The sequence below is a fragment of the Peromyscus maniculatus genome, chromosome 5, assembly GCF_049852395.1.
Source record: "Peromyscus maniculatus bairdii isolate BWxNUB_F1_BW_parent chromosome 5, HU_Pman_BW_mat_3.1, whole genome shotgun sequence".
Taxonomy (NCBI): domain Eukaryota; kingdom Metazoa; phylum Chordata; class Mammalia; order Rodentia; family Cricetidae; genus Peromyscus; species Peromyscus maniculatus.
This window is the reverse complement of record NC_134856.1, coordinates 133130197-133156410: the sequence shown is the minus strand read 5'-3', so window position 1 is coordinate 133156410 and position 26214 is coordinate 133130197. Positions and strand designations below refer to the sequence as shown.

Here is a 26214-nt window from a genome sequence, read left to right as displayed (position 1 = left end):
GAGAGCTGATGGCGGCAGTGGAGAGTGACCTGCGGGTGGTACCTCCTGAAGGTGTTGCTAATGGAGTTGATGTGAAGCCTGGGGGCATGTGGGGTAAGGAAAACTCTAGGGTAACTTGTCCTGAGTAACTGGAAGGATCTTGCTGACAGTTGAGACGACGACGCACCAGGAGAGTCCTGAGCGGCTGTGTTGGGAGCTCAGCTTTGCCCAGATGGGATGCTCTCGGGGGAGTCAAGGAAGTCATCTGTGTGTCTGCAACCTAGGGGGAAGGTCCTGGCCGAAGGTTGTGAGGTCTGTAGTTGCTGGCATAGGGATGATGTTTGAGTCGGTAGAGGCATGCCACCTCTGCTGTGGTGGAGAACTGATGAGCAACCATGGCAGGGGAGTACGTCCTCCTGGTTAGAAATGCAGAGCTCACCTTCCTTTCCTTCCCCATCCTGGTGGAGCTGTTCCCAGAATGCACTGGAACTGCTGACATCTTATGACTGGGCTCCTGTCTCGAGGAACCTGCTGGGTCTTCATAGTGGTTGATTCAAGAGAAGCGAAACGCTGTGACTTCCCTGTGCAAAACTACCTGGTGGCTTCCTGTTCTGCTCAGAGCAAACCTGATCTCTGGCGCACTCCATCAAGTCTCCATAGGACCTGCTTGTTCCTGTCTGTGACTTGGTTGACCTTATATGCTTTATCCATTGGAAGGCTCCTCCTTGTACGCAGAGCCTGTCAGTCCGCCCCTGCCCATGTCTGCACCTGCTGGTCTGTGCTGGACAGCTCCCATCCCCACCACTTCTGCTCTCTTGGAACATTGCTCCAACATCCTGCTTGTTCTGTCACGCCGTATGTTCTTGAAATGTAATGGGACACATTGCATTGACATATCTTAATCAAATGGACCCATACTGAGGGACACCTTCCATTTGCAAGTGTTTTCTAATAATTGGATTTTCAAGTTTTTAATTGTGTAGATTAAATTTTAATTAATTAATTAACTTATTTATTTATTGTGTGTGAGTGTTTGCATATGGACATGTACAGGCCAGAGGATAGCTTTTGGTGCTTTGATTCCCTTCTTCTACCATGTGGGCCTAAGGGATGGAACTCAGGTCGTAGTGCTTGGCAGCTGAGCAATCTCACTGGTCTGAGGGGAAAGATCCATCCTCCCTCCCTCCTTCCCTCCCTCCCTCCCTCCCTCCCTCCCTCCCTCCCTCCCTCCCTCCCTCCTTCCTTCCTTCCTTCCCTCCTCCTTCTCCTCCTTCTTCTCCTCCTTTGCTCTTGCGAGCTCCGAGGCCATTCTCTGCCAGTGCTCAAGATTCTTATGTAAGATGGGATGATGCTAGCGTATAACCACTATAAATCCTCCCCACGTTAACCCATCTCTGGGGGTCATGATACTTAAGGCAATACAAATCTGTGTAATGGGAAAAATGAGAGTCTGACATAAAGTTAATATTTTTAAATAGTTCCTGGAAGGGATGAGGGCAGGCTCAGTTGGTAGAATGCTCACCTGGCAAGCACAAAGTCCTGGTTTGATTCCTGAGGTTGTAAACCCATACGTCTTTTGTCCTGAACATTTTCTATCTCAGGTCGGTGTCACGGAACCCATGGATGTTGAGGGATACCTGTAAGGTTGCTATGTATGCTCATGTGTCTCTTCTTAGAATGCTCCTTCCCCACCATGATTGATTTCTCAAAGAAGATAATGATCTTTTTTAATTTTTTTTTTTTTTTTTTTTTTTTTTTTTTTTTTTTTTTGTGATAGAGTCTTGTGTAGGCCAGGCTGTCCTGGAACTATCCATATAGCTGTGAATGACCTTGAACTTCTGACCCTCCCGCCTCCTCCTCCCAGTGCTGGGATTGCAGGTGTATACCACTGTCTTAGTTACTGTTTTATTACTGTGAAGAGACACCATAACCAAGGCAGCTCTCATACAAGAAAGCATTTAAATGGGGACTTGTTTACAGTTTCAGAGGGTTACTCTATCATCATCATGGTGGGAAGCAGACAGACATGGTGCAGGAGCAGTAGCTGAGGGCAAAGGTCCATAGATATCGGGGTGAGGGGTGGGGGGGAGGGAAAGAGAGAGACAGAGACAGAGACAGAGAGAGACAGAGAGGAGGGGGAGAGAAAGACTGAGCCTGGGAGCCTGGTGTGGGTTTTTCAAAGCTCAAAGCGCATTCCCAGTGACACACCTCCTCCACCATGGCCACACTTCCTAATCCGGTGGGAACAGTTTATCAACTGAGGACTAAGCATGAAAATATATGAGCCTAATGGGGGCCATTTTCATTTGACCCCCACAGCCAGCATGCCAGGTTTGGGCTATAGCATGAGCCATTGTATGTTAGTGCTTGCTTTCGTGGTCACCCTCATCTGCACATGACATATTAGAGTCTGATGATCTCACAGGTCTTAATTCAAAAGCCTAAAGGCTTCCTGTCTGGTAACTGCCACCCGCTTCCAGATTGAGCTCCTTCGCCTACAGCACTGACAAGTGGTGCGGGCATTGAATTCACTCTGGACCTGCTCCTGTCGTGGTCATAGGCAGCTTCTGTGTGCCTTTCATTTCAGTGGAGACTGCCATCTTGGGAGGGCTTGTTCTTACACAGGGTTCTTCAGATAACTTTACTCTTATTTTGCTCCTTTGAAGTGGTCACTGATTTTATTGAACACACAGTGAATTGTCTCAGTCAATAACCAACACATGCCAAGTGTTTCTCATGCACCCTACCCAGGCTTGAGACGTTGAGGTACATAATGGTGGGTTACCTGTGGTGGTAATCTAATTGTACTGAAATGTGATTTTGATTGTATGTTAATAAATAAAGTTGCCCGGGGGTCAGAGCTATTAGAGCCATAGCAAGAGTGTGGCGGTGGTGGCACACGCCTTTAATCCCATAGATATCTGTGTGTTCAGGGATATAGCCAGCATTGGAGACATATGCCTTTAAGACCTAGGGGGCTGTACATTCCGACAGTGATGAGGCAGTCATATGTTTGGGTTTACAACCAATGAGAAGGCAGAACAAAATACAAAATACAAAATACTTTAAATAGACGAACAGACAGGAAATAGAACCCTCATTCGGGAAGCTGGGACACTGCAGGCAGAAGGGTGAGATTTTAGCTCTGAGCTCTGACCTCTCGGCTTTCTCTTTTGCATTATTTCTGTGTTTCTTATTTAATAAGACAGTTGGTTACATCTATAGTGACCTACAGCCCTGGACTCTTGATGTAGGAGGTGGACATGAGAAGAGGAAGGGGGAAGAGGATGAGAAGGAATGAGGAGGAGAAAGAGAAGAAGAGGGAGGAAAATGGTGGCAGAGAGGAGGAGCAGGTATATAAACATATAAATAATTCCAAGGGAAGAATACATGTCCCAGAGCACTGTATTATTGAAAGAGCCTCATTCTAGAGAGTACCAAATAGATGATCCTGAGAGACATGTAAACACTGTGCTTTGGTCCCCGTGTTTTATCAGCCCGTCCTCCAGGTGGCTTCTCACAAGGCTGCTCCTGGCCTTGGGTGAGCACCTTCTCTCTTCCTGTAGGACACAGAGAAGGAGGTCTCAGCAACTCAGCAGACACGCTGGTGTGATAGTTTACATATTTTCCTACAGCAAGAAAATAAGCATTTTCCCCAATGGCTTGTGAATTTGTCCTCTTACTATTAAGTTTTTGAACTCTAGTCATTTTTACACTGACATATATTGACCCTGCATAATGATGGGCTTTGTTATGACATATTTCTACACATATATAATATATCTTGTCACGCTCATCTTCCATTGTCCCCTGTGTCCTTTAACTCTTGCTGGTCCTTTCCCTCACTGATCTCGATCTCTCTCTCTCTCTCTCTCTCTCTCTCTCTCTCTCTCTCTCTCTCTCTCTCTCTCCTTCCTCCCCCCCAAGTTTCATTAGGGATTTTAAAACTATTTATTGTATGTGCATGTATGTGCACATGTGTGCCACAGTGAGGTTTGGAGGTCAGCGGACACTTGGAGTGATTTCCCTCTCCATCATATGGGTCTTCAGGTACAGTAGCAGTGCCTTGCTTGCTGAACCACTTGCTGGCCCTTTATAAGTTTGTTTGTTTTAATAAGCTCTTGTGGGGGATTATTTGCAACTGCATAGACTCCCTTACCAGTGCTCATAAACTTGAAGATTCGTGGGGGCATAATGCTACTAAAGTAGTAGGTGAACAATGCAGATCCTAGATGACCTGTGCAAGCCGTGCAGGGGATTTATAACTGTATTTTTTGTTTGTTTCTTTTTTTGAGACAGAGTCGTATAACCCAGACTGGTTCTGAACTCCTGAACCTTCTGCCTTTACCTCCTGAATACTGGAATTACAGATGTGAGCTACCACATCCTTCCTGTAACCACATTTAAACAATGAAAAAGATGGAAGTGAGTAAGATGGCTCAGAGATTAAAGGAACTTGCTCCCAAGCCTGATGACCTAAGTCCCACCCCAAGAAACCACAGGGTGAAGGAGAGAACTGACTCCCAAAAGTTGACCTCTGGACCCTGTGTGCACACAATACTCTCCCTTAACATGCATAGTAAATAAATAAATAAATATATGTAAAGACAGAGGTGGTACTGGTTTAAATAACATACATATAAAAGTAAGGAGGGAGGATTATCATTTTAATGTGTGATCAATATCAGGATTGTGGGTGAGCTGTCTGAATCAAAAGCATCCAAACCCAGATGAGTTCCCAGTAGCTGGTGGCCAGAATGTTTAAAAGTGTGAGCTTGGCTCTAAGTGCCGTGGCCACAGTCACAGCTTCTCACCATCATTAACAATATAAAATTAGAGCCAGGAGACAGGAGTGCATTTTCCTTGGTCTTCTGGAGAAATTAGATTGGGGAAGTGGCTGTCAGAGCAGATTAGATCTTTGCTGTTTATGCTGTGTAATACGATGACAGAAGAGGGGTGTCTGCTTGGCTAGCACCAACACTTTTACTGACATTTCTTGCTAAATGATTAGAAGAAACTTTGCCTATATAGTCTTACATATTTTTATTGTGGGAAAACCTTCACAACACAAATTCTGCATTAACCATTTCAAGTGCAGTTTGGCATTAATGTAGTTATGTTGTTGGACAGTGTTTCCACACACATCCCATTTCCAGAGCACTCACTTGCAGGACCAAAATTCCACCCTCATCCCACAACTGCTGCTAGCCCCGCAACCTTTGTGTTCTTTCTCTATACATCTGAACATAACTTACATTTCCTCACAGAGGCGATTGATCACAGGATCTGTGTATGTGTTTTTCCTGTTGTGTGTGTGTGTGTGTGTGTGTGTGTGTGTGTGCAGGTGCAGGTGCGCATGCATATATTGAAGACATTGTCACAGGGTCTCCCCCTAGCCTCAGCTCTCCAGTTAGGCTAGTCCAGCTGCTCAGGAAACCCCAGAGCTCTTCCTCTTCACCTCCCCAGTGCTGGGATTCTAATTGTAGGCCATCACACAAGAATTCTGTTTGTTTGTTTGTTTGTTTGGTTTTGTTTTGTTTTGTTTTGTTTTTGTTTTTCAAGACAGGGTTTCTCTTTGTAACAGCTCTGGCTGTCCTACAACTCTCTCTATTGACCAGGCTGGCCTCAAACTCACAGAGATCTGCTTGCCTCTGCCTCTGTCTCTCAAGTGCTGGATTAAAGGTGTAATCACCACCACTGGGCTGGGAGTTTTTTTAAGTGTCTCCTTGGCATTGAACCACAAAACTATCTTCTCAGCACCAGGATCTTTTTGTAACTAACTTCTCTTGCTGACCTCTAGGCTGGTAAGCACGGTTGGAATTTCTTCCCCTCTTCCTCCTGTATGTGGTGGATCTTGCCTATTCCTTCGTTTGCCAGGGGGATTTGAAAGGCTTCCACCGCTCAGCTGTTGTGAATAATGGTAGCTGTGAATATTCAAGGAACAGTGGTCAGCTGGCAGCCCATGTTCTGGGCAGTGGAGTTACTGGATCCTGTAGTTATTCTCTAGTTAGCATTCTCCAAGGAGGCAGCACCATATTTTAGCCCCATCGTCATGATGAAGATGATTCTGTTTTTCTGCATCTTTGCCATCATTTGTTATCATCTTTTTAAAATAGATGTGTGTTTTTAATTGTTTTTTTTAATTGTTATTTTGAGTGAGTGTAAAGCAGCCTTCACTGCAGTTTGGGTTTCTGTAATGGCTGGTGTTAGGCCCTCTTCACCTGCTCTAGAGAAATGTCTGTGGAGATTCCTTGTTGGTGACTTGCTTTGTCTTTTGCTGCTTGGCTGCAGACATTCTTTTCATACTGAGGGTGCTGGGCCCTCTTCAGATTGTATGATGGCACTTCTCTGGACTCCCTCTCAACCTTCTCAGTAACATCCTTGTTGGGCAGAGGTTGAATGAAGCCTGACTTAGCTACTTACATTGGTAAGGGGTCTTAGTGGTTCAAAACAATCTCAAAACAGGAGAACCAACTTGGAGCACTCATACTCCCATTCACAAATTTACCTCAAAGTTATAAAAACTGAAACAATTGGCACTAGCATATGCAGAGACCCAGGGACCAATGGGGGTAGAAGTGAGAATCCAGAAACACAGGCTGGCTCATGTTTACAGTTGAAAGGTATTTAAAATTTTTGGATTTTTTTATTTGTATATATGTGTGTGTCTACATATGAGTATGCATGCATGCCTGTGGGGTCCAGAAGAGAACATCGCATCCACCTGGAGCTGGAGTTCCAGGTGCATGTGAGCTGCCCAACATGAGCGCTGGTGATTGAACTCAGGTCCTCTGAGAGCAGTGAGCACTCTTAACCACTCAGCCATCTCGCCAGCCCCCAGGTGATTTATTTTAAACAAGGGCCCCACACTATCAATAGGAAAAGTTGGGAACAAAAGTGTGGGACAGCGGGACAACCAAAGGGAAGAGAAGGAAGCCTGGGGCTCGGCTTATATGTACCTTGTGTGAGAATCAGCTCCTTCTGGATCAACAATAAGAGCTAAAGCCATAGAACTATTAGAAGACACATGGGACATCCCCATGACCTTGCACGTGGTGATGAGATCTCAGACGTGGAACCAAAAATGAGCAACAGACTATCAAGAAATTTAAAATTCCCTTTCAGTCACTTACCAACTTGGTAGATTTTATTTGGCAAATCTAGAAATGGGCCTGACCTGGTATGCATGGGTAGCCTTGTGCTCTTGCTCCTGACAGGGGGTGAGGCCCTCAGGCCAGCATCACCCCATAGCATCATTGCCTTGTTTCAGATGTGCTGAGTCCTGAGCCCCAGGGGCCTCTGCCATTTTGTTCCTTCCCCTAAGGGTCAGCATGCTGCAGTGAACATTGATAACTGGTCCTTTGGCCAGGAGAAAATGTTATTATTTATGTAGTTTTCCTTGTTCACAGATCTTGAAACAGAGAAGATCCTGTGAATGCTGCCAGGATCTGGCTAGTCTGGCCAGTCCTCAGAGCACTTCACAGGCTCCTGACACCCTGCTTTCAGCCCAGCTTGAGCTGTGAGCTTATTGGCCTCACAAAAGCAATTAATGCCACTCCTTGCAATGCTAGTGCCCCTCTCCCTCTTCTTACTTCATTCTTTCAGACACTGTGCACCTTGCAAGGAGCACCCAGCACCCTTCTGCCCTGGCTGCCTCTTCAACACTTACCCCAACATTTACAAACAGGCATCACCATCAGTTTGACTCTTGGATGACCAGGGAAACATTTTCCACCATCAGACAATGTATTGGGTCCTACAGTCAGCTAGGAAGGTACCTGAAACAAGAAACAAGCCATTATTTATATCAAGATTCTACAAAAGATATGAAAGTATATACCTTGGGGTTAGTGTGGTGCCCCCCCTTCCTGTGATCACCACCATATAATCCCAGTATTCGGAAGGCTGACACAGGAGGATTATAAATTTGAGGCCAGCCTAGGCTACACAAGATTCTCCTGTTTGTATATACTCTAACAAAGTATGGCTTACACAGAAAATTTATAGATGTGTTTTAAAATCTCTTTAAAGACCATGCCTTTTCCATGTTGTGATATCAGTTAACCTCTGTTCATTTCCTTTTATGCATGGTTCAGGTAGGCTCTCAAGTGTGAACTTTATGGAAATGTTTAAAGAGAGCAATGACCTTGGCACGGGAGGCAGAGGCATGCAGATCTCTTCATGTTTGAGGCCAGCCTGGTCTACATAGTGTGTCCCAGGCTAGCCAGAGCTATATAGTGAGACCTTGTCTAAAACAACAAAACAAAGAAAGGGATTAATGGTTTGGTGTTATAATGAGGGGCAAGCACCACGGGAGAGCAAGGTGACCACTTACCAGGGACAGTATCTGCACCTGCAGGAGATGGGAGAACCTCTGGGCTCAGGATGTGGATGTTATCTGCAGGGAAGGAAACCAAATTGTTGGGCATTTTCAAATGCTGGCTCGTGAAGAACTGAGTTCTTCTGCTCTTTCACTTATCTCTAGTTTCAGCTTGTCATCTTTGGTGTCCTTGTGTCCCAGCAAACACCCCTTCCCAGAACACCAGCATCTCTGGGTGATCAAGTCCCTCATCTGAAATGGAGAGTATTAGCCTGGGACCTCCACATACCTTCCCATAGACTTTAAACTGTACATTCAATATACTATCGACTATAGGTAAATCATTGTTACACAGTGTTGCTTAGGAATAATAATCAAGTAATGAATATGTATACCATACATATTGGATGTAGACCATCTTGTTTCCTGACACCTTTGATCTGAGGCTGGTTGAATCTGGGGGTACAGAAGCTGTGGAGACCTGCTGTGTAGTCTTGATGGACAGGAGTCATTCTTTGGGAGGTGTACATTCAATCAATGAGAGGACTTGAGCACAAGCATTAGAATGTTGGGCCAAATTTGTGTTACTATAATAAAGTACCTGAGACAGGCTACTATTTTATGTTAGCCCATGGGTCTTGATGTGCATGATAGAGAGGCACATACAGTGATGGCCTTCTTGATGGTAGCATCTCGAGATGGTACAGGGCGTAGTGTATACACACACTTAACATGGCTTTTGTCCATCCTATAAAGCCACCTAATTTTCACAGAACCAGTTTCTCAAATTCCCACTGTAAACACTACAGCCATAATGAATTTTTACCCTCAAAAGTCCTCACCACTGGGACTAAAACCTGAGGGACAGTGAAATCACATCAAAGTCATAGCACCATTGGAAATAATTTACCAGTCATGTTTATACCCTGAATATACAGTGTATTCAAGGGAGCAAACAAATTAAACTTTAAAAATTTAACTGAGAATGATTTAGGGGAAAAATTCCAAATAATTCCAAATGTTGCAAACAGCAAATTAATCCTCAGTCAGCAAAGTGTGATGGGAACAGGTGTCCTTTCCTGCGCAGATGGTCCATCCCTTTGTCCACTCCTGTGTGACATCCTGTCCATGGTGTCCATTGACAAGAGCTGGAAAAAACCCAAAGACAGAGAATGGAACACTGATTTCAAAGTTTAGAACAAATGGCAAATAGCTCTAGAGAATTTAATATTATGGTCTATCATCAATCTATCTGTCTATCTATCTATCTATCTATCTATCTATCTATCTATCTATCTATCTATCTATCTATCATCTATCTATCTGCCTACTTACCTATCTATCATCCCTCCCTCCTTTCTGTGAATAAAGACAACCCTGCCACATGCATACCAGATTCCTGGGCCCCTGGACCCTCCCAGATGTGCTTCATGGTCTATCCAACCCTGAGTCTATGCACAATATTTCCCACTCTGAGCCCTATATGACTTGGTACTCTTCTTTCTCCTTTCCTTAGCTGCTACATTCCTCGTCTGAACTCTAGCTATCTCTTTCATACTCACTGTTTCTATACTCTTCCTGGCATGCCTTCTTCATTCCCTGACTTCCTCTGCCACTCCCAGTGCATCTCTTGAATGAGACTCACTTTGTCTTCACTTAACTACCACCTTCCCAAACACAAAGCCTCACTGTCTCTCATAGCTAGTCCTCTGCACAACTAACCTTCAACCTGAGAGTCAGACAACAAATCCTGGTGGAATCCCTAGAATTTTATGATTCATTTTAAAACTTCAGATTTCAATTCTATGGCCATTTTAAGGAATAAAAACGTTGTTGAGAATGATCTAGATAACCACCTTATGTAACAGCACAGTGCCAACGTCAGTTTTACCACCCCCCCATGTCAAGATGTTCCACTTTCCTAGTCCCCAGCAGGCAACTGTCAAGTTTAATCAGGCTGTGGTCTGCGCATCCTTTCTAGCTCTTCTGCTTCCTGTAGGAATGTATTTACTCTGCATGTGGCTCCGCACAGCAGACTCTTCTATTGTGAGTGTTCAGGTCGGTCCCATTATCTGTCCATTAGGAACACAACCTGGCCTGCCGTATTGCATGCATTAGTTTCACAGGGGTTCATTTTTGTTTTTCCATGTCTGGGAGCCATTTTTAGATCCAGGAGACATCATATTACACACAGCTGACTACTGCTTCTCTCAGTGTCTTTCTTAAGTAACAACTTCGCAGAGGTATAGTTCACCCAATTAAAATGTATGATTCAGTGGCTTTGGTGTATTTCCCCATCGTCAGTGTTAATGGTACAGGATTTCCATTGTTATAAAGGGAACCCATACCTCATCAATCACCTCTCATCCCCCAGTGTCTACCCACTGTATCCCACGGTAACCACAGATACACTTTCCGTCTCTGTCCATTGGCTGTCTGGCACTATAACAAACGGCAGAGATCATCAATTTAGGACGAGAAAAATTTCATTTTGACTCACAAGTTTTAGAGGTTCCACCCAATGATTGGTTGATAACCCCCTGCTTTGAGCCTGGGTGATATTTTGTGGTAGGAATGTGTGATGGAGCAAGAGGGAAAAGGGATGAGACTGGCCCCTCAATCTCCCTTGAGAACAAACCCTCAGTTCTCCCCAAACTTCTCACTAGACCCATTTCTAAAGCTTCCACCACAGCCATTAGCACAGAGCTCTTTAGAAGACACACATGAGTCAGGCGGTGGTGGCGCACGCCTTTAATCCCAGCACTCGGGAGGCAGAGCCAGGTGGATCTCTGTGAGTTTGAGGACAGCCTGATCTGCAGAGCGAGATCCAGGACAGGCACCAAAACTACACAGAGAAACCCTATCTTAAAAAGACACACATGAGGCTGACATAGGCTCACAGGCTTTTGCTTCATTTTCCTTCTTAAATTCCCTTTGCTGAACACAGGCTGGGAATGGCAGGAGCAAGTGCCTTATCCTTCTCCTAGGGAGGCAGAGCTTAGTCTCCACCCTTAATACCATCCACACTGAGGTTTTCACAATGTACCCTTTGGGAAATTTTCCTTTTATTCCTGGTGTGTGTGTGTGTGTGTGTGTGTGTGTGTGTGTGTGTGTGTGTGTGTGTGTGTGTGTGTGTGTGTTGCTGGCTGTGACACATATATGGTGGTGACCCTTGACAGGAGTCAGTTCTCTTCTTCCACTATGTAGGTCCCAGGGATTGAACTCAGGTCTTCAGGTTCAACAACAGGAGCCTTTACCCGCTAAGCCATCCTGCTGGCCTGTGTTCTTGGAGTTTCAAGTGTGAAGTAACTTGCCATTTTGGTATAAACCCCACTCAGCCTTGCTGTCAAGTCTCTTTATATATCAGGGGTTTCACGTGCCTTGTTTTGGGTGAAGGTTTTTCTGTCTTTCATCATGGAGATACTGGTATATATTTTTCTTGTGACATCTGTCTGCTTTTTTGTATCAAGATCATACAATATTAGACTTAAGAAAGAACAGGAATACTATTTCTTTAACTTTTTGGTAAGAGTTTAAGAAGAATTGATACTGTTGGTTTTGTAAGGGCTTGTGGAGCTCACCAGTGAAGCTGTCTAGACCTGGGCTTTCTTTGTGGGTAGCTTTTAGATACTGATTTAATACTTTAGGAGGATATTCATTTCTATTTCTTTTTGAGTCATTTTTTCCAATTTTCATTTATTTCCTCTACATTATCTGCCCTGTTGGCATGGGGAGAAGGAGCCCTTCTTCATATTCCTTATGGTCTTTTTATTTTTGTAAGGCCAGTTATTTTCTCTCCCATTTTATTTCTGATTTTAGTAATTTGAGTGTTTCCACCATTTGTATAGCTATCGTAGCTGAAGTTAAATTGACGTTTTTTAATTTTAAATGGACCAACTTTGAAGATTTTTTTTTTGATTTTCCATTCTTTATTCATTTCCACCATAAATCTGAGGGCCTCCCGCCCCTGACTGTCACATTGCTAGAATTCACACAGTTCTTCACATCAACACTGAGATGCCAATGGACACAAACTTCTTGTTTTTCTTACATTCTCTCCTTTCCATGTGGCCCTGCCTTGGGACCAGCGATCTTCCATCCATTTGCCATCTGGCCAACCCCAGTCCTCCATGATATGTTCCTTGGGCTCCAGACAGAGTCCTGTGCCCCAGTGGATCCTCCTATTTCCTGCAGCTGTGCCAGCATATGCTGTGTGGGCCATACTGAATCCACTCTTGTGCTTTGTGGCCCCAGACTGCTCAAGGGTCCTTTTTGGGTAAACGCCAAGTTAGAAGTGTCTATGGGGTATTTTGTTGATATGGAGTAGATAAATGGTTTTTAGGTGGAACACTATTGTTTACAGCTCAGGTTGGAGCCCTTACATTTGAAGCTGGGGATGGAGTTATTGCCTCAGACCTCTCTCCCATTGAACTTCACACCCCTTGAGTACCCGACTCTTTCCAGGTTCATGCTTCTGTACTGCAGGAGGAAAACAGCTCCTCACAGCCCCCCCTTTATTCAGCTCCTCCGGACCTCTCTCCTTCATCAAGCTCATGCTTGTACTTTAATGAAGAATTGTGGAATTCTCTATTTCCGTCTGAGTTCCACCAGATAGGCAAGAGCCTGTATCAGATCCTTGCAGACACAGTAGCTTCCTGGGCTCTCATGGCAGGTATTTCTTTAGACAGATATGCTTAGGTAGCTATGGGTGCTCGTATGTGCAGTATTGCTGCTTCTGAGGCTGCTGAATTATGGAGCAGCGCAACACAGGACACCACATATTAGCTCACTCTTCAAACTCCTGTGGTGTGGGCCGAGGACTCTTTTGGCAACATTAAGGCTCAGATCTAATGGTATGTTACCCTATAGATGGGTCTTTCCATTCAAGCTAGAGCTAAACAGCTATAATACTAGACCAAAGTCAGTGAGGACACAGCCTTCCCAGCAGTCACAGCCTCCCACACTGAGGCTGCAAAGGGACATTTCAAATCAGATTCCAGATGCCACTGATTTTGTTTTTCAGTCTGAATTGCAGGGCAATTTGTTATAATGCTGCATGCCTAGATTGGTCTTAATTATCTCATGAACATCTAATAGACTTAATCAAACTCCTGAACAGACTTCCATTAATTAATGGCCTGGCATCTTCCTGTTTTCTCTTTTAGCATCGATGTTTAGTCAGTTGTTTGGTATGTTCCAGTGTATGCCACAGAAACTGACAACTTAACTGAATCGGTTGTTTGGCATTTTCCAGCACATTCCAGAATACTGAAAACTTAGTCACTTTGTAAACAAATGTGCCGGACAAAGTCAAAAGGTAGATCTGCTGTTCTCTGGTACAAAGCCATTTCCTGCCTATATTACCTTCAGTTAATAGCTTCTACTGGATTTGGAAATTATTCTGGTCAGCAATACTTGCTATTGTTCCTTAGTTACTCAAAAACTGAGAAAGTGGAAAGTTAGCATGCTGTTGGCCTGCACAACAATAGGCTGCCGGCTGTGTACGCCCATGTCTAATGTCAGTTTTAGTTTTAAAAATGTGGCTGAATTTTCCGTGTTTTTGTGTTGATGTGCCGTTCTTTGTCTGAGAAGGGATGGAAGGAAGGTATTTGATAGTTTGTAAATGAAGAAAGTACATTTAAAAATATTTTATTTTTGAGTACATGTTTTTGATTCTCTGTGTGTGTGTGTCTATGTGTTGGTATGTGCATGTGATTACAGGTGTCCATGGAGTAAAGAAGAGGGTGTCAGGGCACCTGGAGTTGGAGTTACAGGCAGTTGTGAGCTGCTAGACTTAGGTGCTGAGAACCTTGCGCCCTTTGCAAGAGCAGAATGTGCTTTTAACCACCAAGCCATTTCTCTAGCTCCAAAGAAAGTACATTTGCACACCTTTTATACTAGTGGGTAATGCTTGCTGGGAAGGAAAAGTTCACTGGATGCAATCTTAGTAATAATACATACCTTGTAGTACTGTACTCATAATGCCAATTACTTATGATTTTTAAAACATAAAGCATATACTTGTTTTAGATTTGATGACTAAAACATTCAGACTTGTTAGTTAATGTTTAAGTCTTCCTACCCAGAAGACACAGTCTATACTGTGAGTTGAGTGATACCCAAGACAAGGTGGCCAAGCCTGCCTATGGCAGCCTGTGGATGTCCATGATGTCCCTCCATGGTGTATGGTGTTGGGGACATAGCATTCCTGGTCCCTTCTTTCCAGTGTGGTCACTATTCAACAGTGGTAATGACATCAACTTGTCTAAGAGGTAGAGGATTTCACGGACTGATAGAAACACTAATAATATTCAACACTACATGAAGAGAGCTTTCCTTTTGCCTATTTATTCCTCTCAGAATTTGGAAAGGAAGTAGACCGGGTGTGTGTGTGTATGTGTGTGTGTGTGTGTGTGTGATGTATGCATTGTGTACATATTTGTGCACACATTCGTTAGAGTGTACGTGCATATGTGTGCATACATGTGGTGACTGGAGTTTGACCCTGGGCATCTTTCTCTTCCACTTTCCATCTCATTTACTTATATTTTTTAGTTTATTCTTTGAGAACTTCATACATGCATACAATTCATCTCAATCATGTGTCTCCCCCACCCCAACTCCTCTGAATCCTGCCTTATCCCCTGTTTCCAATTTCTTGTCCACTTTATTTTCAATCTGTTGAGTCCAATCTTTGCTATGCATACACACATGAATGTGGGCCGTCAACTGGAGCATGGCCAACTCTCTCTCTCTCTCTCTCTCTCTCTCTCTCTCTCTCTCTCTCTCTCTCTCTCTTTTCCTCTCTATCTCTCTCTCCCTTTCTCTCTTCCTCTGTCTGTCTCTCTGTCTCTTTTTTCCCTCTCCATCTCTCTCCTCTCTCTGTCTCTCTTCCTCTCTGTCTCTCTTTCTGTCTCTCTCTGCCTCTCTCTCTTCCTCTCTATCTCTCTGTCTTTCTGTCTCTCTCTTTCCCTCTCTCTCTTCCTCTCTGTCTCTCTTCTCTCTCTGTCTCTGTTTCTGTCTCTCTTCCTCTCTGTCTCTGTCTCTCTCTCGTGTTGACAGTGTCTCATTGAACCTGGAGCTCACACATTCAGAAGGGCTAGCTGGTCAGGGAGCTTCACTGGTCTGCCTGTCCCCACCCCACCCCCATCCAGGGCCGGAGTCCCAGACCTATGCCACTAGGCCTGATGTTGGCATGGGGACTGGGGATCTGAATTCAGGTGCTCACGTGTGAGCAGCAAGTGCCTCACACACCAAGCCGTCTCCCCAGTCCCACCACACCTCGTTCTTAGGCCTAGCATGCTGTGCTTGCAGTTCTCCTGGTGCAGCTGTGAGGACTTTGTACACCGAGGCCCATGGCCCGTGTGTCAGGCACTCATCCCCCATGGTCTGCCTTCATCTCACCTGTCTTAGGCCGACTCTCTCTTCTTCCTGGGCAAAAGGCCTATGTGTTAGCAAACATGCTCAAAGTCAAGGTCAATACAGAAGAATAGACTGACTCTAGTTAGCTACAAAGTGGATTGACTGCCCTACGGGAAACTGAGGACTAGTCAAGGGAGTTTGGGTTTTGAATTGTGGAAGTAGATAAATGGAATCTGGAATGGTTTTCAGGTGGGGATTGTGAACATAAATATCACCACCTGATGTTCTTTAGCAAAATCAGGCACAGCCATGCTTTGGGGATTTTCAAATTAACTCTCTCTTAATGTCTGCTTCTTTGCTAGGTACCTCCTGGTCAGTGGCTTGGAGTTCTGAAGCAACATGCCGGAACAGAGCAATGACTACCGGGTGGCGGTGTTTGGGGCAGGTGGTGTCGGCAAGAGCTCCCTCGTTCTGAGGTTTGTGAAAGGGACCTTCCGGGAGAGCTACATTCCAACTGTGGAAGACACCTACCGGCAGGTGATCAGCTGCGACAAGAGCATATGCACACTGCAGATCACCGATACTACTGGGAGTCACCAGTTCCCTGCCATGCAGCGGCTGTCCATCTCCAAAGGCCATGCCTTCATCCTGGTCTACTCCATCACCAGCCGGCAGTCCCTGGAGGAACTCAAGCCCATCTATGAGCAGATCTGTGAGATCAAGGGGGATGTGGAGAGCATCCCCATCATGCTGGTGGGGAACAAGTGTGATGAGAGCCCCAACCGTGAGGTGCAGAGCAGCGAGGCGGAGGCCCTGGCACGCACGTGGAAGTGTGCTTTCATGGAGACGTCGGCCAAGCTCAACCACAACGTCAAGGAACTCTTCCAGGAACTGCTCAACCTGGAGAAGCGCAGGACCGTGAGCCTCCAGATCGATGGCAAGAAGAGCAAGCAGCAGAAGAGGAAGGAGAAACTCAAGGGCAAGTGTGTGGTCATGTGAGAGGCTTTCATTAGAAGGAGTCGCTGCCCTTAGGGCCTCTCTCTTCCTCCCCTCTGTGAGCCCCACCGTGTCAGGGCAGCATGTCTGATGCCCATGTGTTAAACATTGCATTTGGCTGTGACACACCCTGCCATGTCCTCAGGAGGCATTCCATACACCCCACCAGCCCACCCCTCAGGAGTTTCAGAATCTGCGATGCTCCCAAGCATCCCCAGAACCCGAGGCCAGTCCTAAGTGGGCTTTAGCCACTTGAAGGCGAGGGGACTCAGAGCTGTGGACACAGGAGAAACTGAGAGTACTGTGTAATGCATGTGTGTGTGATAGCAGGTTAGCCCATAGCTGCAGGTACCATCCCACACCAGGAAAACTTAGTTCAGAAGCCACTAACCTCTTTGGGGGAGGAGCAGGCAGTCAAAGGACCCTGGTGGATCCTGTTATTGCATTTTTAGTGGGATTAAAGATAAAATACCATAGCCCCTCCAAACGATGCTCATGCTGTTCCTCCTGGCACACACTGAGGAGATGCTCTCACTTCCTCAGAGCCTTCTTACCTGTGCTGTGTCTGCCTGTTAGGAGTGTACACTTCACATGCAGTACGAGGCCGTCTGTGGCATGATGTTGTGTTAGCCCTTCTCCAGTCTTTGAGTCAGGACGTTGTGACATCATGCAAACATCGCAATAACGCCCGTGTGTGTGTGTGTGTGTGTGTGTGTGTGTGTGTGTGTGTGTGTGTGATACTTTGAGGGTCCTAGAAACGTGAACTTTCTTTTGACCTCCGAGGGTTGCCACTTCTCCCAGCCCTCAGATTTTTAAATAAAAGTGAATAAAGTAGGCATTTTTTAGACTCCCACCTTCCCCTCCCCTAAGATGGTTTTCTTGTCTTAAATAACTCCATGTGTACCCAGCTGCGAAACAGCCAACCAAGAGCATCTAATAACCAGAAGCACACCCATTTTTCTAAACGACACGAGCGTGCAGATGCTACCCGCTGCACCTTAATGAAATACTTCGAAACAGACGTCATTCACTGTGTTTTTAACAATTTATCTATTTGGGGAGTAGATTGCTAGAAAATGCATTTAATCAATAGTAAATTTTTTTCCTCGTCCCTTGCTAACTGTCCTTAAGTTCCTCAGTGCAGTGAGCACCCTAGAACCAATACTTCCCAATGACTGTGTGTGTACCCTGGGTTCTTCAGAACACATCAGCCACTGCTTGAGGCATCGGAGGGAGGCCACGGCAGCTGCAGATAGGCTGCTCTCTCTTTTCTGGGCACAGTGCTCTCAGCTTAGTCCAATTTGCCTGCCACCCTGGAGTCTGGCTGGCCTTTGATTCTTGAAAATTCCTACTCCCACAGCCAATGAGAAGGAGCTCCTGCTTCACCTGCTAGGACAAACAAACCCATGCTGGCCTTGGGTGCTAGCTTGACCATTTCCTTAGCCATCTGACCGCTGCCCAGTCAGCAGGCAGAGGAAGCTGCAGCACTGTGAGGTCCTATGCCGGGGCCTATGGCCACTGTGTGTAGCTCCCAATGCCGGTGTGTTGTGGTAGGCCTCTTGTTCCGTCTATGCCTCCAGAGCACACTGTGTTCAGACACCTTTGTTTCTTTCAGACCTCTATAATGCAGTCTCTTTGTCTGGCCTGGCCCACTGTGCTCGGTCAATCATAACTCACCTTGGTGATATGCTGAGGGTTGGGAAAGTCCCTCAGAAAACCGTATGGCTCAGTGATCTTACTATTTCTGTAGACTTCTAGAAAAAAAATCCTTGCAGACCTGGGCAAGCAGCTGCACTGAGAAATGAGGAAGCCCAGGAATCAGCCATGAGCTCGGAGCACTTGTGCCCATTCCAGGCCCCCTCTGAGCCTCTTCTATTGGCTCTTTACATTCCCACAAGCCATTGCCTATCACAGGAAGATCAAGCTGTGGAGTGTTCTGGAATGTCTTTAATTTGTTGTTCTATTTCTTTCTATTTCTGTTCTCAGAGAAATTGTATCACCTTGCCATTGAGGTGTGGGATTAGTGAAGGAAAAACCATGGCTCCATGGCTGACATGGGATATATATATATATTTATGGTGATCCCTTCACAGTTAGGAAAATCCTGTCTTTCCCACTGATGGTAACCAGTTTATACAGGACGTTGCTACAAGCTTCCCTACTCCCAGTGACCAAATGTCAGGGTTCTTTCTGCTCTTTCTGTCAGTTTCCGCATTCCTAAGTATTTCAGTCTTCATCGACATGAGACTCTCGTGGTTATCCATTATAAGTCTTTGTTCCTTTCTGTTCTGCCTGTGAGTTTAGAGGGTGGGAGGTCAGTAAGGCCTCCCTCTGGGGCTTCATTCCAACACTATTTTCTAGAGATTGAGCTGAGCATTGGGTGGCTATCCCAACATCACCTTTTGAAAACTCCCCTCTGCCTCAGGAGCTGAGGATGCAGTACTGGGCCAATGGCTTTCAGCTTTGCTTTGGTCCCATTCCAAGTCACAAAGCTGAGGTTCTTGGTAACATCCCACGTTGCACACGGGACTGGAAACTTCTGACCCAGCCCCAGCTCATGATAAAACTTGAAATATTGCTTTGAAGATGGCACTCTGGGGTTAAGCACGGGACTCCATGAGTTCCCTAGCCCCTACCAGTCCCCTCTCCATTCAGTGACAAGCCATGGGCATGCATCCAATGCATCTAGTCCAACAAAGAGCAATATCCAATTGTCCACTAGATCTAAAATTATATATATTATGTAATTTATCTTCCTGCACTTTTGAAGTATAAAGTAGTAAATTGTATATATCTATCTCTATATATCCATAAGCTAGTATATCTGTTTCACTATTTATAATATTTGAGAACTGCTCATTCTTTGTAGAACAAAAAAAGTATTAAATATTTTAAAATTGCGCTGTGATATTCCTCCCTGCCCCAAGTTTGTAAAATGTTGTTCCTACACAAGCCGTCTGGAAATACCATAGCCAAGGGGGCATGTGGAACTCCTACAAGCCACATCCTGGGATTCAGTAGACCCCAAAGACCTTGTGTCAATCAAATACCTGCAGAGACTGATCATTGGCATGTGGGATGCTGGCACATGCTCCCACATCAGGCACTTGCTATTCCAGTTCTGTACTTGATTATGTCTGTCATATTCTATGGTTATGAAGATCACCTCACACAAGGTCCTAGCTGCAGAGATGGACTCAACCCATGGAACCAGTTACAATAAAGCTCAGTAATGACACTCTGTCTGGAAAGAGGTTTGGGTTTTTATTTTGTGTATGTGTATGTGCATGTGTGTGTGTGGGGTGGCTATGGAGGTCAGAAGCCAAGCCCGGGTGTTGTCTCTGGAGCCAACTACCTTGTTTACTGGGACAATGCCTATTACTGGAACCTGGCGATTGTCAATTGCACTAGCTGGCTAAGGAGCCCCGAGGATCAGCCTGTCTCCACCTCTCTATTACTCAGCTTTTTAAAAAACAAAACAAAAACCACAGGTTCTGGGTTCAGATTCAGGGTCTCATGTTTGCACAGCACCCATATTAACAAGTAAACTCTCCCTTCTGCCTCACGATCTCTTTTTTTTTTTTTTTAAACAGAATGAATGTAAGTTAATATTTTCAAGTTTAAATAGATGAGTTCCAAATGGGAGGGAATGATCAAGCTTTTTTTTTTTTTTTTTTTAATTTTAGCCGAGAGACACTTAAGCCACACACACTGTGATGTAGAGGGCTAGGAGATCAGTTTCCAGGTGTATTTCTGTGTTCCACCATGCACACCTGGGCTTTATGGGGGTGTCTGAGGATCTGAACTTGGGTCTTTGCGCTTTACTGACTGAACCTTCTGCTCAGCTCCTTGCTTTCGCTTTTTGAGGGTTAATCTGGCTGGCATGGTGTGGACCAGCTGCTCCGCCAGCTGCAGACCTTGGAGGGTTGCAGGCTCTAAGCACATCTTGGCTAGAAACAGAAGCCTGCCTGGATGTTTCCTAGGCCGTTTCCCTCATTGTTTCTGGCCCCGCGTGGAAATGAAGCAGATGCCCCAGGCAAGGACAGGGGAGGGGGTTGGGGGTTGGGGGAAAATTTCTTTTTCAATTCTGCACACCCCCTCCCTTCAGGCATTTAAATAAGGACAAACCCCCTAGTATTTGTTCCTGGGCTTGGTTCCTGCCCCCTCCTCCTCCTTCTTACTCCACAGACTGTGAAATAAAACCCATTTTAAAAAAATCAGGAAACAGACAGGAAATGACAGTCCTGACTCTGCCCCTGACTGAGTGACAATGGCTAGTTGACACTTTCCGTGGTTCTGCAGAATGGGGCTAACCAGAACCTGCAAGAGGGGTGGGCATGAGGTTCCTTAAATGACATCAACGGAGCTCTGGGTGCTGGCTTGCCGCATACCAGCCTTCAGTGGAAGCAAGCGAAGCCCTGCTGAGGACTACATGCTATTGGAATGTCTGGAGTGCAAAATTTGACCTGTGCACATAGAAAACCACAGACACTTTACCATTGTGAAGTCCTTGGAACAGCTTTCTGGCCATGCTGACTGCACACCACTCCCTTCAATTCCTGTCTGCTTTCCCTACCCATCACATAGTTATGGCTACTCTATTCAGTTCTTCCTATTTATTGAGGGAACCAATGTGAGCAGGTCCCTCGATTCTCCATAGTGAAAGGATATGCTGGCTGCTGCTTACAAGACTTCCCTGAGCAGATGAAGTGCTACAAAGGTCTTGAGACTCAGGAACATCCCACTGCAGCAGCAGCAAGAGATGTTCTTGCGGCCTTAATTAGAAGACTATATATATATATATATATATATATATATATATATATATATATATATATCAGCACGTGTTCCCAGATGACAAGATACTGTTTTCACACCAGTCATCTCCAGACACCATTGGTGACTTAATCAGAGAAAAATTGGGTTCACAAATCAAGAATGATTTGAGATACACATACATATGTATACATACATACATGGAATGTTTTAGTGGAAAAGTTTTACTGGCTAGAGCTTAATTAAGCTAAGCAGGGAATTAAATTACCCAGAACACTAAAAGAATTGAAGACTCCTCTTAATTGACATTTTTTTTTTCTAATCACCTTTGAGTAAACGAGCTGGGCAGTGTCTTTGGAGCAGGGCCGTTGCTTTCTGTTGGAGGCTGTGCAGCCTTTACAGGTGGAGAGAGCTGTGATTGGGGCGGACTGATTTGCCAGTCCCTCAGCCATGGTTGGAAATTAGGAGTCATCGCTTTGGGTTGAATGAGGCCCACAAAACTTACACGACTTAGCACTGTGATATCCCAGAGTGAGCCCTCCGAATGACCATTCTCTGGAGAAAGCTGCTCCAGGCGGAAGGAAGCTGGAGATGGTCCCTGCTGGTCATGCACCCCAGAGTGAGCCCTCCGAATGACCATTCTCTAGAGAAAGTTGTTCCAGGTGGAAGGAAGCTGGAGATGGTCCCTGCTGGTCATGCACCCCAGAGTGAGCCCTCCGAATGACCATTCTCTGGAGAAAGCTGCTCCAGGTGGAAGGAAGCTGGAGATGGCCCCTGCCGGTCACACACCAGCCAAGCCCAAGCCTTCCTTTCCTTTTCTGTCTGCAAGACAGGCTGGGCTTTCCACTAATCAATGAGGACTCATCTGGAACACGTGGTCTGGGATTGCTCTGCTGGGATCTTTCTTTTTTAGGTCACATTTTTACTGCTTCTTTCCACACTCCCAATCCAGGCTGCCTGCTTCCATTCACACATAGCCCGAAATAGCTACTCTCAAGAAGGGCTAAATATAGGAAGCTTGAGACTGCCATTTACCTTCCCATTAAAGAAGCCTTCATTCTGAGTTCTCTATGGAGAGGGTGTGTGGTGGGCTCCTGCTCCCAGTGCCGGGGAGACCACTCGATTTAAAAAAGTCTCTCGATGCAGGTGCTAGTTCAGCCAGGACCAGCGGACGTAGCTGAGGGATGGAGACTTCCTGGAGGTCCGTTCCCCTCCATCATCATCCACAGAGGCTGTGATGGGCTATGAGTGCCATCCACCAGAAAGCCCATGCTAGGTTTGTGTAGCAGAGATCTCCAAGATAAAGGCTGGAGTGTGATTTTCTAGTTGGGTTATGAAGGGTTCCTTGATGGCAGCCCAGGGGTATTAGGGATTTCTCTGTGCTTTTCCAGCTTGGTTACAGGTAATGGTAATCAGAATAGACAGCCCACAGACAGAAGCCAATGATGAAGAACGAATGCCAACCAGGTCAGTATTCCATACGGGAGCCTTCTAAAATCCCTGGGCAATAGTCTGCCTTTATACTCATTGCCTGACATTAACATGGTCACCTCATCTTCTGGGAAAGGACATCCCTTGTAGAACTCCAATGTTAAAATAAATTGCTATTCTGGAAGGGTAAGGATGGGAGACATGGCTGACTGTCCACTCAGCCCCGTCTGAGTGTGTCTGTGAGAATGCTTTTTGGAATATACAGAGCAAATTCTAGGATGGCCAGGAAAATACAGAGAAACTCTGTCTCAAAGCACACCCATACCCACACACACACCACCACCACCACCACCATCACCATCATCATCACCATCATCAATCATTGTCATCATCATCATCACAACTGGAAACTCAAATTGGTTTTTCTGTTAGACTATACCCACCTGGAATTCACAATCTTAACAAAGAAGAGTGAAGAGTCTTTGAAGAGTAGGATACAGGACACCATAGACTGTGAGAGTAAGAGACAGTTCCCCACATGGCGTGACAAGGGTGGTCACATGGTGTGGCAAGGGTGGTCACATGGCGTGACAAGGGTGGTCACATGGTGTGGCAAGGGTGGTCACATGGTGTGGCAAGGGTGGTCACATGGCGTGGCAAGGGTGGTCACATGGCGTGGCAAGGGTGGTCACATGGCGTGGCAAGGGTGGTCACATGGCGTGACAAGGGTGGTCACATGGCGTGACAAGGGTGGTCACATGGCGTGACAAGGGTGGTCACATGGCGTGACAAGGGTGGTCACATGGCGTGGCAAGGGTGGTCACATGGCGTGGCAAGGGTGGTCACATGGTGTGGCAAGGGTGGTGCCTGCACACCAGTCCCTCCTTTCATCATGGTGCATTGCATAGACATTTGGTTTCAGTTATTTTCAATTCCATGAAATATCCATTTGCTGTGGATTTAGAGAAGCACAGAAGGTCAAAGTCTCATTTTGTTGAGTAAGATCCTGGAGGCAAAAGGATCCAGCAGGTCAAGGGAAAGCAGTTTAGCTCCTTGTTAATGAAAAGGAGGGGCAAGGTAGGGTTGTAGCTCAGTGAATAGGGTGTTTTCCTAGCATTAAAAACCCTGCATCGGGCGGTGGTGGCGCACGCCTTTAATCCCAGCACTTGGGAGGCAGAGCCAGGCGGATCTCTGTGAGTTCGAGGCCAGCCTGGGCTACCAAGTTAGTCCCAGGAAAGGCGCAAAGCTACACAGAGAAACCCTGTCTCGAAAAAACCAAAAAAAAAAAAAAAAAAAAAAAAAAAAAAAAAAAAAAAAAGCTAGCCGGGCGTTGGTGGCGCACGCCTTTAATCCCAGCACTCGGGAGGCAGAGCCAGGCGGATCTCTGTGAGTTCGAGGCCAGCCTGGGCTACCAAGTGAGCTCCAGGAAAGGCGCAAAGCTACACAAGAGAAACCCTGTCTCGAAAAACCAAAAAAAAAAAAAAAAAAAAAAAAAAAAACCCTGCATCCTACCCTCAGCACTGCATAAACTGGGTAGAGAGGTGAATCCTGTAATCCCAACACTTAGGAGGACCAGAAACCCAAGGTCATCCTCTGATACCTAGGGAGTTAGAGGCCAGTTTGGTCTATAGGAATGCCTGTCTCAGAAAAACAGTAAGAACCAGAAAAGATAGGGAAGAGGTGGGAAAGATGAGGTAGGTTACCTGAAGATGTTCTGGGGTAGCCAATGCTGGAACAGTGCCCAGGAGAAGAGAAGTAGTCTCAATATTAAAACTTGTTGCCATGACAATTAGTCAGAGGATGCTGGGGCCATTTTTCAAAAGAAGAGTCCTGAATTATTTGAAAGAATAGACACAACTTCCACATCGTTTAATCCTGCAAGGAGGTGTAATTAAATGGCATTTAGAGTTTTGTATATGATATCTGCTTCATTATGAAGCATGGAGAGAAAAATAGGAGCCCAGTTAGCAGCCGTGGGGACTTTGTCAAAACCTGACGAAGCTGAACTTCTCCTTCTTCTTGCCCTATGACAGAAAGAAACGAAATAGGAATGGAAAACTGGTCAAACACTGTATTATTGCCACTGTTGTGACCAAACACTTGACAAAAAACAGTTTCGGGGGTGAAGGTCCAGTTTGATTTACAGTTTGAAGTCATGTAGTCCATCATGGCAGGAAATGTATAGTCATCACAGAAATGTGAGAAGTTGGTCACAAAGCATCTGAAGTCAGGAAGCAAAGCACACATAGGAAGTGGGGCCAAACTATCCAACCCACTTCCTCCTGTAAGGCTCCACCCCCTACAGGTTCCACAACCTCTCAGTTCAGTACTAGCAGCTGGAGACCAGATGATCAAATACAGGGGTCAATGGGGGGAGCATTTCATCTTCAAACTACAGCAGATACAAAGTCCAGAGACACAGATGCAGGACTTCTATAAATAACGAGAATAGTAACTGAGAATTTATTATATTTGAATATTGCCTTGCTCTGTAAGCTCCAAAGTTCCAGGAACCTATGTTGTATATGATATTTTTCCTGGGAAGACATCATTCATATGCACACATACACACAAAGATACTCATTCTTGAAAGGGAACCTCAAACAGATCAAAGTAACAACTACATCAAAGTTTGACTTGGAGGACCCCTGAGTTTACTAGAGTTACTTAAAGGAGTATGGGTAAAGAGTAACCTATTGAAGCAAGATTCTCAAAGGCAGTTGCATCCTTGAAAACATCACTCCAGTAGAGTTTTGGGGGTCTCTTATGTATACCATCATATCATCTGTGAATAATGATACTTTGATTTTTTCCTTTCCAATTTGTATGCCTTTGATTTCCTTCAGTTGTCTTATTGCTCTTGGTAGAACTTCAAGTACAATATTGAATAGGTTTGGAGAGAGTGGACAACCTTGTCTTGTTCCTGATTTTAGTGGAATTACCTTGAGTTTCTCTCCATTTAATTTGATGCTGGCAATCAGCTTGCTGTATATTGCTTTTAGTATGTTTAGGTATGTCCCTTGTATCTCTCTGGTCTTTCCAAGACTTTTATCATGAAGGAACTTTGGATTTTGTTAAAGGCTTTCTAAGCATCTAACAAGATGATCATATGTTGTTGTTGTTGTATTCTTTTGTTTATCTGGTGGATTATGCTGACAGGTTTTCATGTATTGAACCATCCCTGCATCTCTGGGATCAAGCTTATTTAGAAATGACATATCAACAAACCAAATAATTCAATAAAAAATAGGGCATAGATCTAAACAGAATTCTCAATAGAAGAATCTCAAATGGATGAGAAACACTTATGGAGATGTTCAACATCCTTAGCCATTTGGGAAATGCAAATC

At 45.2% G+C, this 26214-nt stretch overlaps 1 protein-coding gene across 2 annotated transcripts in view; it reads left to right on the top strand.

The window, feature by feature from the left end:
* Diras2 (DIRAS family GTPase 2) overlaps positions 1-19895 on the top strand; it is a 48071-nt gene extending 28176 nt beyond the window's left edge. For both annotated transcript variants that reach the window (XM_076573338.1, XM_006976846.4), the window contains exon 2: positions 16024-19895. In XM_076573338.1, coding sequence (XP_076429453.1) covers positions 16061-16660 — 600 coding nt within the window. In that variant the 5' untranslated portion in view covers positions 16024-16060 and the 3' untranslated portion in view covers positions 16661-19895. The remainder of the gene's footprint in view (positions 1-16023) is intronic.
* The last annotated feature ends 6319 nt before the right edge of the window (positions 19896-26214 follow it).